The following is a 19,749-nucleotide window of genomic DNA, read 5'->3' as shown; positions in this document are numbered from 1 at the left end:
AGTAAGTTGATAAAATATAATCAAAAAAATAACAATTCCATCGGGTAAATACGCATTTAATTTAACATTTTGTATTATAATGTAACTTATAAATACTTGTAGACTTATAATAATTAGTATTGTTACATATCTATAACTCGAAATAAATTTAAGCTATTATGAAATTATGTAAACATTTTAGATATTTTCTTATAATATAAAAGAAAAAATAAAGTATAAATTATCAATTTATTATTATAATACTAATGTATAATGTATTTAAATTGTCCTTGTAAAATTGAGGTTTTATTAATTTTAGCTACAGTACAAAAATAAATAATTGAAAAACATTTCTATAATAGAAAATGTCTAAAATATTGTATTATAATATTTAATAATATCATAAAAATAGAATAATATAGTATTATACTGTTTTTTTTTTTAAAAATCATTTGAAGAACAATAAAATAATAAATATTAATATTTGTTTTGTTTCACAAATAAATGTTTTTTTTTAATCAAATAAAATATATTTTTTTTAAAATAACTACTTTATTTGTTAAATATACAGTAAATAACTATTAAACTATACTTTATATTATAATATTCCAATTACTTTTTATGTTCTATACATTCAATAACCAATAAATCTAAAACTATTAATAGTAAAATAATTTGTATACGTTATTTATGAATGTTGTATTCGAGATAACCAATTGTGAATAATAAATTATTTTTATGTTTAATCTGTGATTTATGAGTCAAGAGCTTAAACGATATCTCTACATATTTTGTACACATATATTATAATTATTTACAAAATAATATAATAATAATAATAATACTAAATATTATTTTGCAGGTTTTCAATATATGCATATGTATATATTATAAATTTGGAGGTTTAAAAAAATAAAATGACGATTTAATATACACAAACAAAATATAGTTACCCTTTCTGTATATAGTAACCGACAAAAAAAATGATGATTGACACGATTTAAATATATAAATATCTACAAATATATTTTCTAACTTTTTTTTTTTATCACAAACAAACGGATCACTTCAGCGACTTTTGGAATAAGCGTGCGACGTTATTTTGGATATTGGCCAAAAATAATACAACACCATCCGGAGCGGCAATAATAACCGACTTTTATTTACTTTCGCATGTACACATAATGACACTCGGTAGTTGGCATAAGTCCATCGAACAAAAGATCTGTGACTTACCGTTTGAAAGAAAATCAATGAAAAAAAAATATACATTTATTTTATTGTTTTCATTACGAACATAATCGAATAAATAACTGCGGCTTTATCGGAAATCGATACCTGTAGGCAATAGCTTATGATAAATACGTGGATGGAGTGTAATTCTGTATATATTTTTCCCAAAAATTAATTCGATCGTATATTATTTCATCCTTTATATACTTTTAATATTATTTAAATGCGATTTATACAAAATTATCCTTTAACATGTTTAAATTTTAATAAATATATATTATTTTATGTATTTATTACTGGGCGATTATTTTATAGGATAACACTCGTTAATTTAAAATCTATAAACATTAAAAAAAAAAAAAAAATAGTTTCTAATCAAAACAAAACATTTAATTTAAAAAATATATTTTTTATCGTTATAGTTTTTAAAATGTTTACTATTTTTAATAACACCATAGGTATATTTCTAATTTCATACTCTGAATCTGAAGTATAATATTTTTCGATTTATTTCGATTCACAAAAATCGAAATTGTACGCAAAATATACTCTATATTGTATTATCAGAAAATTAAAAATTAACATAAAAATACACTTGCCCATATTAAACTAAAAATTAATTTTTTCTTTATTTTAATTATTTTACTTTGTTCAATTTTTATGTACTTGTAATTTATATATATATAAAAACAATAATACAGCAAATATAGATCTAATCTATTCTATTAATAGTTAATTAACTGACAATTAAGATGAACATTTTTCTTTGTTGATTTTATGACAAATTCGCAGTTTAATATAATTATTGGACTTGATTCATGAAAAATATTTACCAAAATTGATTCTCAATAAACTATTAAAATATACACTAAAAGCTCAAAGTATGCTCCTCTTATAATTAAAAATATCAAAAAATGCAAAAATATGCACTAAAAACTAAGAGTATTTGATGAGAAACGGTGTGAAATTTATTGTCTATTTACTTAGCATACTCTATAATTAAGAAGAAACAATATATAAACGCATTAAAGTCATTAATCTTGTTATAAGTAATTATAGTTTAAATGAGCGAAGTGGAAAGATACGTGGATACCCCGTAAAATTTTAGTCTACCATTCCGCTTACCAAAGCTTAAATAAGAAATTAAATATAAATAATTTTTTAGAAAAAAAAATTGTTTTTATTTTGACTAGAAATTATGTAAAAGTAATTTTTCAACGTAAATAGATTTATAAATGATGACTATTGATGAGTATTATTCAATAAAATATTTACTCTATATATGTATACACAAGTAGTCAAACGCATTAATCGTGTAATATTGGCTCAGATTTAATCAATTACGATAGACAATTCAATCTCTATTTGCATTTTATCTATGTCCCGGGTGACTTTATTACTAGCAAACCCACAACAAATATCAAATGGACAACGTAAACTAACGTAAAAATTAAAATTAAAAATTATTGCAGTCGTGTTCAAACAGTTTACTTTTAGTTTTTCAAAAAGTTTATAACCATTCAACAAAACAATACTTGTTTTCTACTATCTTAAACGTGACCTCATTTCATAACTATAAATTCCAAAATAAAAAAGAATAGGTTTAAATTTTAGTTTTTGTTTTTTATAGTAATATTTTTTTTTTTTTTGATAAATATAGTACACATATAAAATTTAATTTGATTTAAAATTATAGATTAGACAAAAACGAAAATGATTATTTTATATTGCATAAATCATTATGATCTTAATTTTTTTTACATATATTACAGTTAATGGAATTATTAAAAACATTATTTTGTATTTAAGTAATACTTCAGTAGACTTAAATAAACTTTCCAAAACTAACTAAATTTTACAAGCCATATGTCACAAAATTATAATTATCACAAAATTAATCAGTGAATTTGGTTTTATTATGATTATTATTTTTTTTAATTATTACCACAAATGGAAAACGCCAAATGAATAAGCTTTTTAGAAAAAAAAATTTTTATTGTAATTATGTTATGTTTTTTGTTGTAATCTAATAATCTTTGTCCACTATTTCGACAGAATAAAATGTTAACTACTATAAAACCATTCGTTAAAAGTAATATAAAGGTAATAATGATTTATGTTGACGACAATATTACCGTTATGCTAACTCAGTAATAAAATAAGCGTCAGTATTAAAAATATTATACTATTTTAATGAACTAGTAACTACATGTAAGTATATATAATATATATATATGTATGTATTGTATACAATATATGTGCATGTGAAGTATAATCTATATCTCAAAATAAAATAAATAAAAGACAGGTATAATGATCAAAATTACCACTTTAAAACTAATTTATCTCATAAATAAATCAATTTAAAATTTCGGAAGATATAATTATACACAAGATCAATATCTATTTCCAATATAGAATCCAAAACTAATATTTATAAATATTTTCTAAACGTGTAACAGATACAATTCAATTTATGTAGATAGTAATTGGATTTTATGTTGTAATACGTCGGGATTATAAAGTCGGTAATGATTGAATATTAGATTTTTCACATAAACATTTAACATATTTTTTAAAGGAAAATAATAGTAATATAGTCAACAATAACGACAGTAAAATTATTTAGACGGTAAAAGAACGTCCTATTTCAATAGTTTCCTCTCTAATTAAAATTAAAACTATTTAGAATATTATAAGCAAACTGATTTAAAGTATTAAGCATTATATTTATGATATGATTTGACCACGGTGTTATCGCACACGTCATAACTAATTGTTGATCTTGTCATAAATGAGATACTTTCGAGGATAACAAATCGTTTTGCAGAAATGCGTTCAAACAAATGATACGTATAATAATGGTCTTTATCTCTTAATACATTTTTCGGTTGTTTTGCGCTATAAGGGGAAAGAACATTTCGCCACACACAGAGAAAAACTAATTAAATCTCCAGCCAGAGCATTAAAATATTCAAGGGTCTCTTCTCGGCCGAGAGAATGTGCTCATTGTTATTATCTCACAAACCACCCCCTCGGTCCCATATTATTCATCACGGGTGGTGTTTTAATTTAGCCGAAAGAGCGAATTTTTCTTGTCCAATTAATTTTTAAGCCTTCAATATTTCTGGAACACGCTCAACAGTTGAACGAAAATCAAAAAAAAATTATATAATTTATCATGGATCATTTAGAGAAGGATGAAGAATCAATGGAACCATTTTACCCTAAGCCATGTTTTTGAACAATTCCTGGGGCCCCTTTAAAAATTTCATATGAACTTGTATGTTAGTCAAGTATATAAAACATACAATTTAGGATTACTAGGATTACTTAGCGTTACCCGTTAGAGCCTATTATTATAAAAATCTTTTTCTTTATGAAATCTCATAGGTACTACAATCATCTTTATTTTTTGTAGTTTATTTTATTAAGTATAGTACATTTTCAGTTATGTTAAAAAATAATAATTATCGTTTATTATTGTCGCCATAATATCGAAATCAATACAAGCCCGGAATACAAAGTTTAATGATAAAAATATATCCGTATTTCTTCGTAGAATTTGGTTATTACAAGTATCAACATGGTAGAGTCGGAAAATAACTGAAGATATTAGCATGACCATGAGCAATTATTAAGTGCCCAATAAATAAATATGTTCATTTTTATTTGTGCGTTGTTCAGCGTTTAAGTATACTATTAATTTATTTAACTCTATTTAGTATGAAGTGGTGGATTTATCATCAGACATAGTAGACAGTTGCTCAGGGCGTCAAATGCATTCCAAAAAACGGTGATAGATTATATTTTAATAAATATTGTATTGGTATACTATTTTCTTGATTAGAACAGTTTATGAACATCACCAATAATTATTGTTTAGTATCAGTCTTTTGATTTATTTTTTTTTTAGTAATTATGTTAAATAAGTAATTAAATTACGTTTTATCGTTGATTAATTTAATAAAGCGGAAATATAAAATTTTCCTAGGGACGACAATTGTGTAAATCCACCTCTGTTAATATTGTACAACAAATATAATTGACCAAATTATTATTATTTTATTATAAAGTTACACCGGTATTATTTCAGTTATAAGACACATCAGTTAGAAACTATTTATAACTTTTTATATTGTGTTATGATGATTTAGAAGCCCCTGCATTAGTTTTCTCCTAGTCCTCAAAATCTTTATTAAGACGACTCTGATTGTAGCTATACTTTTACCTAAGTATATGAAAATGTCGTAATTCTGTTCATAGACAAAATCATTTATATTAAGTTAATAGCATTTCGTGAATACAATCATTTCTTATTTTTTAGTGATATTCTAAGCACGAATTTCTGATGAAGTTTCGGAATGTACATAATATATATGCGAAGAAAGTTTTTTCGCCGATTTCGAAAAGCTAATGGCCTTAAAATTGCCTGCTTGCATTGTGTCGTTCTTTTATCGTCTTCACAGCAAAATGACCGGAAACGAAATCCACAGTTTACCTAATGACTATACAATCTGAAAGTGCACTGGAATTACGACCGCTATTACGCACACCAATAATTCGTCACCACTCACGTATATATACATATTTGAAATGCGTTTCATTCCTGTGGAAGCCCATTTAAATGTATTACATTTGTTTCACTAACCAATAACTTATACAAATCGAATAGATTTCAAATTCACAGATTTAAATTACGTTTCTAGGATAACATAGCATTAAATATTATTTTATCAGTCAAATAACTACTACCACATAATAATATCATGGTTCAGTGAGATTGTCTTAATAATTGAATGTTGTCGATAATTATTATTCTTAAACAATAATTGTTATACATAATGTAGTATTTTAGATTTATTTCAAACTCTATATGTTTTAAAATAATTTAATTTATGAAATTATTCCACCATAAAATACACATAAATATATTTTACATTGTAATAAAAATGAATAATTTTTAATTCAAAGACCAAAACAAACCAACTATAACAAAAAGGTATATAATGTGTATTTATACTTTATAGTAAAGATACAAACAATATATAATATATATTATATAAGACTTCGTTAAATTTTTAGTTACAACAAATAATTGTATTTATTTATTATATGCTTGTAATTTATAAGCAAACAATAATTTGTAAAAATATCTAAGTATTAAACGTTAATTAATACGAAATATTATTTACTGATAAACCACTTAATAATCAACTAAAAACGAGCAAATTTTGCTCGTATAATTAATTATGTATGCAAAAGATTAAAAAGGAAAATAATTTAATCAACGCATTCGTGCGCTTATTCGTTCAGAGGTTTTTTTTTTAAACAATCATATGATTTAAGAGAAAAAGCTTGTTGGTTTACCAATATTAATATTACATAAATTATGTATTTGATGAATAGAATATTAGGCATTAAAAAAAAATAATGTTTCAAGCTCAACATACGATAGTAATTAAATACAAATTTTATCAAATACTATTTTTTTCAATTGTAAATTTAAACACATACAAAGATATTTGGTACGTGCACCAATAGTTATAATATAATGTATATTCAAGATGTATTAGAAACAATTGAGAATAATTTAAGGACAACAATTAAAATGAATCTAAGATAATCACTCGTTCCACATTCTCCAGGTTTTTTTTTTACATTATTATTAACTCTCAATTTTTAATTACACCACAACCAATGGTAATAAAATCAAGAGGGTGTATGATACCCCAGGCCTCATGTTTATTGGTAAAGTTTTGGTAACAACCCTTTAGGATGTGTATCATGATGTTTCCTGGTATTAACCCTTTATGCTTTAGGGTAAAGATGAGGAATAGGGATCTAATATTCGTGGGTGGCTAAACTTTCCAAAACATCTATTCATCATTATACTTAAGACAACTGACGAGATAGAGAAGTATTATAAATAATTTCCTTCTTATTTGCATGTTAGAGATAATTTAAAAATATTATTAAGGGAGACAACTAATGTAGTTTAAAATCAATTTTACAAAAAAAAAAAACTGAAATTGATCCCTCATTCCTTTCTATTATTGCAATCTTGTTTGTATTAAAGTTAGTAAATATTAGTGTTAAGTGTGAAATTGTAAAATATTAACATATACAATTTTATTTTGTTACAGGAATATTTGCATTAAATTTAATAAATATATAATATACAGTATATACACAAAAAGTAACAAAAAAATTAATTTTGAACAATAATGACTTATTTGTTATTTAAAAACCCTATTATTATTCGAAAATTATTTATAATCTGTATAATCTACCAACATAAATATATATATTTTATAGCACAAATAAATAATAATAATATATTATACAAATAATTTTCTTATTTTGTATGATAATATACAATATAATATGTACATTTTAGAAACCAAACTATTTGCGGACGGTTTAACATAGTATGTCACACAGATATCTATAGGTCATTGGCTATTTGATGTACCTACAGATATTATTTTATAGTATACATGATCTTAAAATTGAACCTATCAAATTAACAGAAAAAATATTCTTCAGAGAATGAAAGTCAAAGTGTAAATCATAAGTAACAGTCCCGTCAAATATAATATGGGGAAAATTCCAAAGTACCACGTGTGTCACAATGGTTCTGAATTTTGTGAAAACGGTAACGATGAGTGCCATTATTACATTTTCACCCTTACCAAAATCCATGGAGATAAGAGAAAATGTTGTTTGACGTTTGTCGGTTAGTTCGAAAAAAAAATGTCGTTCTAGTCCTTGTGACGAAAAAATAATAATAAAAAAAAAACTAATAAAGTATATCTTACATCAATATAATACATTGTACGCCAAGAGAGAAGAGATATGTGTCATTTTCTATCTCTGTTTCGAGGACAACCCGGTCCCCCAGGAAATTGAACAAATTCGACCCTTGGCCGAACATGCTCACAGCACGAACGTGCATTGTAGCTGTTAGCGAGACAAAAAAAGAACTCAATGAAATTGAAGAAAGAAAGTGAAAAAAAGGATTGGATTACAAAACCACGACACAACGGAAAGGGTGATTTATTTTATATCCCGCTCAATTATCAATCATTCACATTTCACATACAACCAGACTGATACAGTGGTACAGATAATAGCAATCTGGGTTGACATAATAAATTATAATATTTATGTCACAGTTAATTTCAACTTCAATGTTATTTTGAAAATTATTTAGGTTATTCAATTTTATAATTAGAATACAGAATAGTAAAGAATATTTACAGTTCACATTTTGATTTAAACATTTTAAACATTAAATAACTAAAACAGAGGTGAAAGAGGAGAGAGAGAGAGAGAGATAGTAAGATCAATGTTAAATAACTAAATAGATTTATTGTTTATTTTTTATCGTATTAAAAAAAAAAATTAACTCTTTATCTGTTATAGACGCTATAGTATCTATAAGTACTTATTATTTACATATTCAAGGTATTTATTTATATCGTGTATATATGTATATTATTAATAAAACCACAGAAAAAATTCTATTTTAAAAATTGATATTATATTACATTTTAATATAATTGTATTATAAATAATAATTAATTATTATTATTATTATTATTATTAAAAATAATTATTCTAATCAATGATATTTTTATTATTGTATTTTCGTAATATAAACATTCAAAACAACAGTAAAGTACAAAAAACATATACTAAAAATATAACAAATACATTATTTAAAATATGACTGTCACGACTCATACGTTTTAAATTATTTAATTAGTAAAAATAAAAATGTGACCATTTTATAAATCATCAACCCTACCAAAAATAAAATATGTTTGGACACATTAAAAATTTAGGTAATAATAATACATAAAATCTAAACTATTATACAAATAATAGATTATAATGTATATAGTTGTTTATAATACAACCAATAATCATAATACAATTTTGCTTTAATTTTCTGAGAAAATGTTATATTAAAAACGATTTATTTTATCATCAGTATATATTATTACCAAACAATCTTAAAAAGAAAATTAAACTATATTTTGCATGTATAAAACTTTATTAAAACTCAATAAAATAATGTTCACACTACCGATAAAATATCAACCAACATCAATCCGAATTAAAACAATATTAACTAAATAAAATGAAACTAAATATGGAGAATTATCGATAGTTTTTTGTAAATTTAGATTAACAAAAGTTTTTGGGATTAATGATTTTTGAAAATTGATTCTTGTGTATATATTATAATTATATAGATTATCTGTTATACTTATAATGGATTGTATTCATTTTTTTTTATTCCATATCTCTTTGGTCAATAAAAAAAATTACATAATAGTAATAAACAAATAGTATTTCACACTTTTAATTTAATATACGTCACACAGATTTATTATTTAATATTAAAAATATATTTTAAGCTAACGATGATTATCAATCGCAAAATACTGAATACCCCGTAAGTGTATACTGAAACTATAGAACAATTTGTATTCACGATATTTCATAAATATAATATTCAACAGTGATTAGGTAGAGTTGTGTGTGCTCGGTCGGAAAATACTAATTCAATAACAATATAATTTACGTGCTAATAAATCACGACATAATCATCAAGTAATTACTAGGTACTAATATGTATGACTAATTTAGTATATATTATTTTATAGCTATATTATTATTTCTTATTTCGTGACATTAAAATCACATTTCCACAAAAACATAAAACAACTATAGCCCATAAATAAACTAAAACATAATATTAGGTACGTCGAAAAAAATCGTAATATATAACGTTGCCATGATTCAACTCAGTAATTTCGAAAACCTTTCGTCACTATATATTATCTACGGGCAAAGATCAACACCGCGAATTATATATATATATATGATACAGTCTCTTTCTATCTCTCTCTCTATTATAATTGCCTGTCGGGTGCAGATCATCGACATCTGCAGCATAGCAGTGCACTCACCGCGTTCCTTTTGCAATATGAACTATCAAATACTGACAGTCCCCACAAATATTGATTTTCGACGATACGCGATTACTATTACACACCATCATCCGATATTATGTAATTATTATTATTATGAGCTTGAATTATAAAAGTAACGTTTTCGCACAAACGCCGGCCAAATTTCGGTATACTGTGCACACCGGAAACTTCATTGAAATTAGACATCCTTTGTTTCACGCAGAACCGTATATAATAGTGTACACACCCGGTGGATCATTGCACGTTTTCTCCATTTTTTTCGTGTTGTCGCTAATATACTAGTATTAATATACATTATGGGAAAATACGGCGACCCACCCTATATACACTAGCATTAGCTTGTATACGAGTATGTACTAGTGTACTACTACTACAGGACTATAGTAGTATAATATAATAACAAACGTTTTTACAAATCGCCTAGGATGCGTGGCATGCCTATCCGCCAAAAACAATAGTCATAATGCATCGCAATGCTGCCTAACCGTATTGATCGCCTCTCTGAAACAATTATCTCTATGTACGAGTTATTTACGGCCCTCCACGGACTTTTTCTATCGTTTTTTTCGTCGTTTATTTTTTACTTTAGGTACCAAAAATCCCACAACTACTTATAAACGTTGCGGCGACGACCAGACCGTTGTACGTGCGAGTACCGTCGTGTTTAGCATATTATATGTAAACAATAAGAGCTAAATTGTAGCCACCGCTGTTGCATTTTTATGCTCGTGCACTATGTATATGTATATATAAATACCGTCGAAGTCGGATTATTAATGACAACTCACAATAGTCACGTATTTATTATAAATATAAAAACCACGCTGGACGTGATGAACTAAAAATATTTGTATAATAATAATAACAATTACGACTCACGAAAAGTTTCAGCGTGATTTAGTTCGTTCGTTTTACACATATATATTACACAATAATTTTAAATAATATTGGTACAAACATACAAACATGATAATACCATGTATAATAAGTATATCATTGCCTACATAGATGAAACAATTAATTACGACCAACTCGTCTAAATTCTCATTAATTTTCGTTCATTATTATTTTAAGTTATTACGCGTTACTTTCCAACTATAAAATAGGTAATTGTATTAAATTACTAGAGATTTTTATTATTAATTTCACATATTTTTTATTCATAACTTATTAGTGTGAAACGACATACATAACACAAAAAATTAGATTCTGTCATCGTTTCATCTTTTTTTTTTTTAAGATAAATATTACGAGTTGAGTATTTTTACGCGTTAAAATTAATTATTTAAATGTTATAACTTTTTGTAAAAACAAGTGTTATATATTTAGATAGAGATAGTTAGGTATTATAAATATGAAGACTAATTTTCTATCTTTGAACATTTATAAATTATCATGTTTGAACTTTTAAAGAATTTATTGAAATAATTTAAGAGACTTTCATCTTTTAAAACAGTTTGAAACCTTGATGAATTTTCTTTGAATTGTCTACTTAGTTGAATCTAATACGAGTGAAACGTGTTCACCACTAAATTAATCATGCGTCTTGTAGCACTTGTTTCCTTTATTAAATCACGATTTAAAATGGATATAATAATATCCATAATACTTAAATATATAATAATATATTTATATATTATTATATTATATATTATTATATTATATAATATAATATTATTATATTTTATATTATATAATATATAATTACTTAAAATAAAATAATATGTTATGTGTATCTTATACTTATTTCCTTCCAAATTTATACGAATAACAATTTTTTATGTGTGAATGATAAAATGTATCTTATTTAAGTGTTATTTATGTAAATTTAATTTCTAATCAAAAATACTATACTATAATACTACTATAATAAATTAATGTTTATATAATTTTATGTATTATTTCATACTAAATAAATTACCCATATAATGTACAATATGTTCAGCTAAGAGATATTAAACTTAACATTAAATATTTCATTATTTCAACTGAATAACTATAAATGAATTTTTTTTTTTAATGTCTTAAGTAAAACACAAAGAATATTGTATACGTTCAGAGTAAACAAATATACATATTACATATATTATACTTTCGTGCATATACAAGTGTTATTTTCATATTTTATTTGTTTTTTGGTCCACCAAAGTATACGATAAAATAGAACAACTATCTTACGACTATTTATATAACAAAACACAAATGTCAAAATGCATAGAAAATCTATAACATTTATAGTGATACAAACATTATACGAAAAAGTGTAACGAAATATTGTGGGGTGTACCCACATTGTTCAGTGAGTGCACGTCATGTGACTGACAGCATTGCTGCGACTAATCCAATTTCTCAACCCCTCTTATTTAATTTTTTTACATACAAAACACATGAACCCAACAAACTGTCAAAACGAGTACTAATTGATAATACCATTAAAACACCTTTATGATATACAAGTGTAAATACGCCAAGAAAAAATATCAAACTTAATCGTCAACATTATATATATATATATATATAACATTAATAACCAATGACTCACGAACAGTTATTTATTTTAATTTTATTATTTTTGTCAAGTAAATAATTTGTGAAAAATATATATGTTCCTATAATTTATAATATATGCACTATAAAAATGATAAATCATTTCATATTTAAATCACCATTTAAAGTTATGAATGCAATTATTTCATTTGTTAACACGAATACAAAAATATTATTTCATGTCCTTTCAATAATTATGATTGATATATGGAAATATTAAAAAGAAGGAAAACAATTTTAACAAACTTACCGCTAAACTAATTTAGTTTCTTTTTGGCATTTAGCCACAATACTGATCTTTTTCTTCATATTTTGATTTTACATTATTTCCCACGACATAAGGGTGAAAGTGTTTCCGGAATGAAGACAATATATAAAAATAAATTGAATCAAAATGAATTGCCACTGGTTCTGGGGTCGCTACCGCGTGTTGGAAACTTAGGCCACATTAGTCAGAAAAGCTGGAAGTAATGCGTACGATGACGAGGCTCTTTGTTGGTTTCAGAATGTTATTATTATTATACGTCCCTTTTTCGTGGCAACTCCCCTATTTTTTTTTTAAGTCCGTTCAAAAGTCATTTTTTCCACTTGTCTCTTTACCGCAAAGTCAGAATAAAAAAATAAATAAATAAAATCGCCGAAAAGATGGAAGATCTAACAGTCACTGTAGTTAGTATACATATATACTATTATATTTTTATTTCAACCGCCTTCGGCGGCCATTACTCCTCTAAAGATCTCATATTCTGAACAAACATAATAGCTTTTTTCTATAGTTTATTTTTTTTTTATTATACACGTTTGAAGCATTCGGATTTCTTATCCTCCTTATGTACTTATATTTGTTCTTTAATCTCCAGCATATGACTTAAGTTAAACGATAGACATATATTTAATATATTTTTTATATATCTACGATTTTTACCTACCGAATAATGTTAAACAAATCCGCATCACCTCACCGTACGAAGTTATACGACCCGTATAATCATGTCGTAGGATGTAGGATGTCTTACGAAATTCAGGTAATACACACGCTATTAATTTAATCATAGACATTAAATAAATAGATTAAAGTATATGTAATTTTGAATAGTAAATAATAATAAAGTATAGTAGTTACTGCTTCACAGATAACATTATATCATTAAAAGTTGATCAACGTTAAATAAAATAGACAGTCGACACACGTACTGCAGCTACTATATCGTTGCAATTTAACTGTGTAAAGACGGGTTTCAAAACTATAAGTACCTATCTACTGTTAATAAATAACCATTATACAGATTTTGTGGAATTTGTATTTAAAGTATTATTGTAAAATAATAAGATTAGACTCTGAAATTAAAACTTTTACTATTTACACCAAGTGTATACCATATTATAATATACCATAATTACATACAAACTTAATTTCTAGATAGCTTTTTAAATATCATTAGTGGTTAAATATTGTTCTATAACTAAATAGTTATTATAGATAACTAAATTTGATGTGAAAAATTGATTTGTAAGACAAATCAAAAATTGATAAATAAATTAAAAGAATAACTATTATCCACGTTGTTTTAAAAAGTTCTTATACAAACAGTAGATAATATATTTCGATGATAGATAAACTTATTATACTTGTATATACTTGTATTCTAAATTACACGCTATTACATAGTATTGCATCGTCGATGCAGACACCTAAAATGCGAAATAATCCTTATATATTCTATAGTAACCTAATCCAGCAACGACCTTGCTCTTAAAAGGATTACGTTTCGACAATCTGAAGCAGTCTACTACTGACCCCCCCAGCACATCCTTCGACCGTCGTTAAATCCGTTATGTGCGATTTTGAATTACGACCAAAATGTTTATGTGTGTGTACATGTACCGCCTTTCCTAAAGGTCCCAAAGGACTCACTTTATCCTCTTACGGCATCCCCGTGACGTTGGGTCCCAAAGGAAAAGTCCCGAAGGGAGGAAAACATGGCTAATTGATTTTTTGTAACTAAAAAAATATAGTTAGGCACACATTATGCATAGTTATAACTAAAAAATATTTAATCGTAAATATACTGTATGAATTACGTGATAAAATTTTTAAAATGTATATAACATACTTTAAATCATATTATATTACAATGACGGTGTAATAGGATTTCCAAAATTCTTAAGACTTCGTAGATGATTATATATTTTATAAAAAGATAATAAAAATTATATTATCTGAACAAGAATAAACAGAGTAAAAACTTTAAAATACAACCGCATATATGTATATCGATTTTCAATAAATATAAAAATCACTAGGTACATCACATAAAACAGATTCGTTTTTTTATAAAAATAATTTATCTACTTAAACTTATTTATTTTGATCAAACGTATTAACTTTCACAATATACATTATAAGCAACTTAAAATTATATTAATTTAAATGATTCACAAATTTTTAAATACTTTCTCATTATCTATACTAATAATATAAAGAGGAAAGATTTGATTGTTTGTATTGAATAGGCTCCGAAACTACTGAACCGATTTTAATGAAATTTGGTACATAGATAGTTTAACCACTGGGAAAGGACATAGGCTACTTTTAATACTAAAAAAGAGCTTTAAGGGGTTAAAATAGGGGATGGTATATACTATAACAAAATTAATTCAAATAAATTTAAAAAAAAAATAATAATTAGACATATTTTTAGTATTCTAGCAACCGCTTAGAAGAAATAACAAACATTATACGTTTGCCGGGTCAGCTATTATTATATAATATAATATAAAAAAATCTCGGTTTTCACCTGAGGTGACTTTTTCCCGGGCAACGCTGGGTGGGACAGCTAGTACCTAATAAACAGTTATTATTATTTATTTTTGTATAAAAAAATCCTATGAAAATAATGAGATATATTAAAGTATATTCACCAATAAATGTTGATTTTTTTAATCATTAAAAATCTTCAAAATATTACATTCAACTTTAAAGTTTTTCTGCTCGACTTTAAAGTAATGCTATATAATATAATATATAATGAAATATAATAATATATAATGTATGTAAAATAAAATTTCATTTTTTCAAGTACATTTACAACCATAATTTGTACCTATGCATTAAACTTGTAAATTAATTAAATTATTTAACATTTTACATTGATATAAAATGTTATCAAGTACTATCGTTATCTAAATAACAATATTCTGTTTAAGATGACTGCAATAGCAATTTAAATTTAATTCTATAATTAATTTGAAATTATGCACATAATTTTCTAGCTCAAGTATTAAACATACTATCGTGAAACATCCATATACTTATTACTTAATTGACGAGCTTAGTTGAAATTAACGAGAAAGCTTTGAAATATATTAAGGCATCAAATAATAGATTAAACGATAATACTTAATAGACCGCGCCTTGATTAAAAGTACATGTTCGTGTATGTACATTGAACATTTTATATGAAAGCAATAATATTTAGTGTTAATATATAATATTATAATTTATTATCCGTGCTTTAAGGTGTTAAAACATTTATTCCTTATCAAATTTTATGTATTATAAGATCAAAGGATCAGCTAAATAATTTATTTTGAAAGTTAAATTTATATACTTATCAATTAATATCATGAGTAGTCTTATTTCTGTTAATTAATTTATAACAGCCATTTAAAAATATATTAATGTAGAAATGTATTGATTTTATTATAATATAATATGTTGTTTTTTTCTAGTAGAAAAATGCTCATGATCATTAACTTTGAGGAAAATTTCTGTCAGTGAATTGAATCTAGATAGTACTTTTGGAAGGGAAAAATAAAAAATTTCTTATACTTTTTTTAAAATAATTCGGAAAAAACGGACATTTCTAAAAAATATAATAATATTATTATTAAAATAATTGCTTAAAAAATTGTTTACCAAAAATTAAGACTGTCTTCCGGCACATGATATTTAAATTAGTTTCATGATTTATAAATGAATTAAAATATTATATATTCATTAGTTATTACTCATTAATAAAAACGATGATAAAAATTTTAAAAAATAATATAGTTTAATTTTGATAGCCAAAGTTGAAATAATTCAATGGATAAAATAAATTTCAGAATATAATATAAAGTTAAAAATATTTTGAAAATCTATAGCAATAATATAAAAATCAAAGAAATAATGTGATTATTATAAATCTTTAAATTTATTATTTAAATCCTCACATATTTAAGCTTTTTAATTTGTTTGCCTGTCTGTTTATGATTTTTTTCTTATTTTCATAAGAAATTAAAAATTTTTTATTCATACTTTCTTAATTTTCTAAAATTAAATTTCTTTTTAATATGTTATATTTATACATTTTTAGCTATATAATATGCTTTTAATATTTCACAAAACAATATTTTAGATATGAATATCTAACACGCTTATCTAGTGGTGGACCACGAAAAACTATATTATTTTTAAACTTTTAGAGTTTATTTACACATTATATTGTTACTATAAATAGTATTTATATTTTAAAATATTGCAATGCATAACACACAAACTTATATTATACAAACAAATATTTGGGAATTTTTCAATTTCTCTATGTTATTGAAACAATATTGTTTTCGTGTTATAACGTTGAATATCTAAGAAGTTCATCATCAGAGTTTATTTCTCATTCAATATTTCCGAAGGTCTTTTCAATTTTATATTGACTGCTATAGAGCTATATTGTTCACAGCACGTTCCAATTTAATAAACAGTATGTCGTGAGAATAATGGACACACACTTTTATATTTTCCTTTTTATTCAACAAAAAGGTTCACCTATAAGAAGAAAAAACTCAAACCTTCATTTTTGAAAGATTCGATACCATTCTTTCAAAATGTTTTAGAATAATACTGAAAAATAATAACATATATATATAACTATCCAACTGGCGTTTATAAATATTATTATATTGTATCAGAAACTATTAAAAGGCTATCTATAATGAATAAATCCAAAGACCCTGATGTTTCCTTTTTTCAATTCATAAACATAAATACACATAAAGATTTTTACCGCTAGAAGCAAACAAAACGATACAAATATATACTTATATAAAAAATACTGTATTAATAGTTAATATAGTACTGTATATATTACAACCGATATAATAATGGTAATAAAATAATAAAGTTTACAAGAAGATAACGTCTGCCGTACTGTATAACTAATAATTGAAATAATATCCAAACACATATAAATAATATCATCTAAGCCTATAAAATCTGTAAATTTATGTACACAAGTTTTTAAATTGTAATCAAAAATAAACATTAATATTAATAATATTAATTTAAATACGAGGTTAAAGATTCTTAAGCACAAACGCATTAAAATTGCCTAGCTGTTGCGCCGACATTTTGCCACAAGAAAGCAAAAGAGTAGATTTCTCTTGGGGTTATAATTTCCATTACGCCAAAATGTGTAATCCTTCACCTAAGCTCGCGCAAAGCTTTCAACTAATAACCCATTACTGTTGATCTGGATTACAATATATAATCATAAGCCTCTTCAAAAACCAATACATACTTAATATATTAAATGTGCTGCAAGAGCCAAAAGCCAAAACTAAATTAATAACAATTAAAATGAAAAACAATTATTTCAACTTATTATTTTGTTCAATAAATCTTTTTGGTATGTGTTTCAATAAAATAAAATCCATACGATGAAACCTCTATATTTAAAAGTTACCATAAGGTGATTAAAAATTGTTTGTTATTTAAGATTTTTTCTAAACTGGCGCTTGGAATGTATTAAGTGTATTTATGTATTATAAACATCGATAATATGTGTACGCATAATTTACATTTTTTGACTTAGAATTATTACAATTCGGCGAATATAGTTTATTATTTTAGTTCTTCATATTTTGTAACAATATTTTTTTTATAACATTATTTAAGACTAACGTACATCATAGTAATTACTAATTCAAACTATTATATAAGCTACAAATAACAATACATGTAATAATACAAGCGTGTGTGTTTGTCTATTGCAAGTAAGTATAGCATATTATATCTTTTATATTACGAGTTGTTGATTATTATTATTATTATTGTAAACCATAATACGACTAAATATAACTTTTTAAATTTTATTATTTTGTAATCGATAAATATAATTTAACAAATTATTACTCGTATCGTTAATAAATCTAAAAAAACTTATAGAATTCTTACAAACGAATAATATTCATAATTTATAGTATATTATAATATTATTAATTATTAAAAATACCTGTTCATTGAAATAGTTTATATTTAAAAAATAATAATCACATTAGCGCTTTCTATTAATATTACCTTTAGGTAGTCTTGTTTTTCATCACCGCAATCTATTGGAGACTTTACAAATTCAATGCGGCCACCCTCGATACAAATATTAGGGGTAGTTGTATTTCCGCCGTTGACAGTCGTTATTTTCTTCCCAGAAGCTCCACCAATAGGTGGCGGCACAGTTTCCAGTTTTCCATAGCCTACAGATGCTGTATCTGACGATACTAATACCGGCTTTAAAGTTTCGTATGTTACTGAATAATGTGAGTTGTTATCACAAACCGGAAACATTTGTCTAAAAATAAAATAATAATTATAAACTTTGAATTGTACAAATATCAAATAAGTACAACAAAATATTTCTTTAGAAGATATTTTACTAGAAAATAATCACAACAAGCTACTGATTAAAATAATAATTTCAAAGTGAAATCTATTTGTATAAATGATATTCTGACTCAATAATCAATCGCAGTTCAAATAAAATATTACAAAAATGTATATAATGCAATTTATAAACTCTAATCATAAGTAATTTATTAAAATAAATTAAAAAAAAAAAATACTAAGGCTGATAAATTAAAAATTTACAATATACGTAGTATTTTTATTGTCATTATAAAGAATGCATTGTAAACTAATAACCTAAGTTGTTAAAGCTGCGCCAAG

The 19,749-nt window shown here is 24.7% G+C and overlaps 1 protein-coding gene across 2 annotated transcripts in view; it reads right to left on the bottom strand.

Moving 5' to 3' along the window:
* The window catches only part of LOC113552755, a 206,821-nt gene that overhangs the window by 142,148 nt on the left and 44,924 nt on the right, over positions 1-19,749 (bottom strand). For both annotated transcript variants that reach the window (XM_026955661.1, XM_026955662.1), the window contains exon 3: positions 19,108-19,375. In XM_026955661.1, the coding sequence (XP_026811462.1) occupies positions 19,108-19,375 (268 nt within the window). The remainder of the gene's footprint in view (positions 1-19,107; positions 19,376-19,749) is intronic.

Source organism: Rhopalosiphum maidis, chromosome 2 (genome assembly GCF_003676215.2).
Source record: "Rhopalosiphum maidis isolate BTI-1 chromosome 2, ASM367621v3, whole genome shotgun sequence".
NCBI classification, from domain to species: Eukaryota; Metazoa; Arthropoda; class Insecta; order Hemiptera; family Aphididae; genus Rhopalosiphum; species Rhopalosiphum maidis.
The sequence above is the reverse complement of the archived record's forward strand: the minus strand, read 5'-3'. Positions and strand labels throughout refer to the sequence as shown.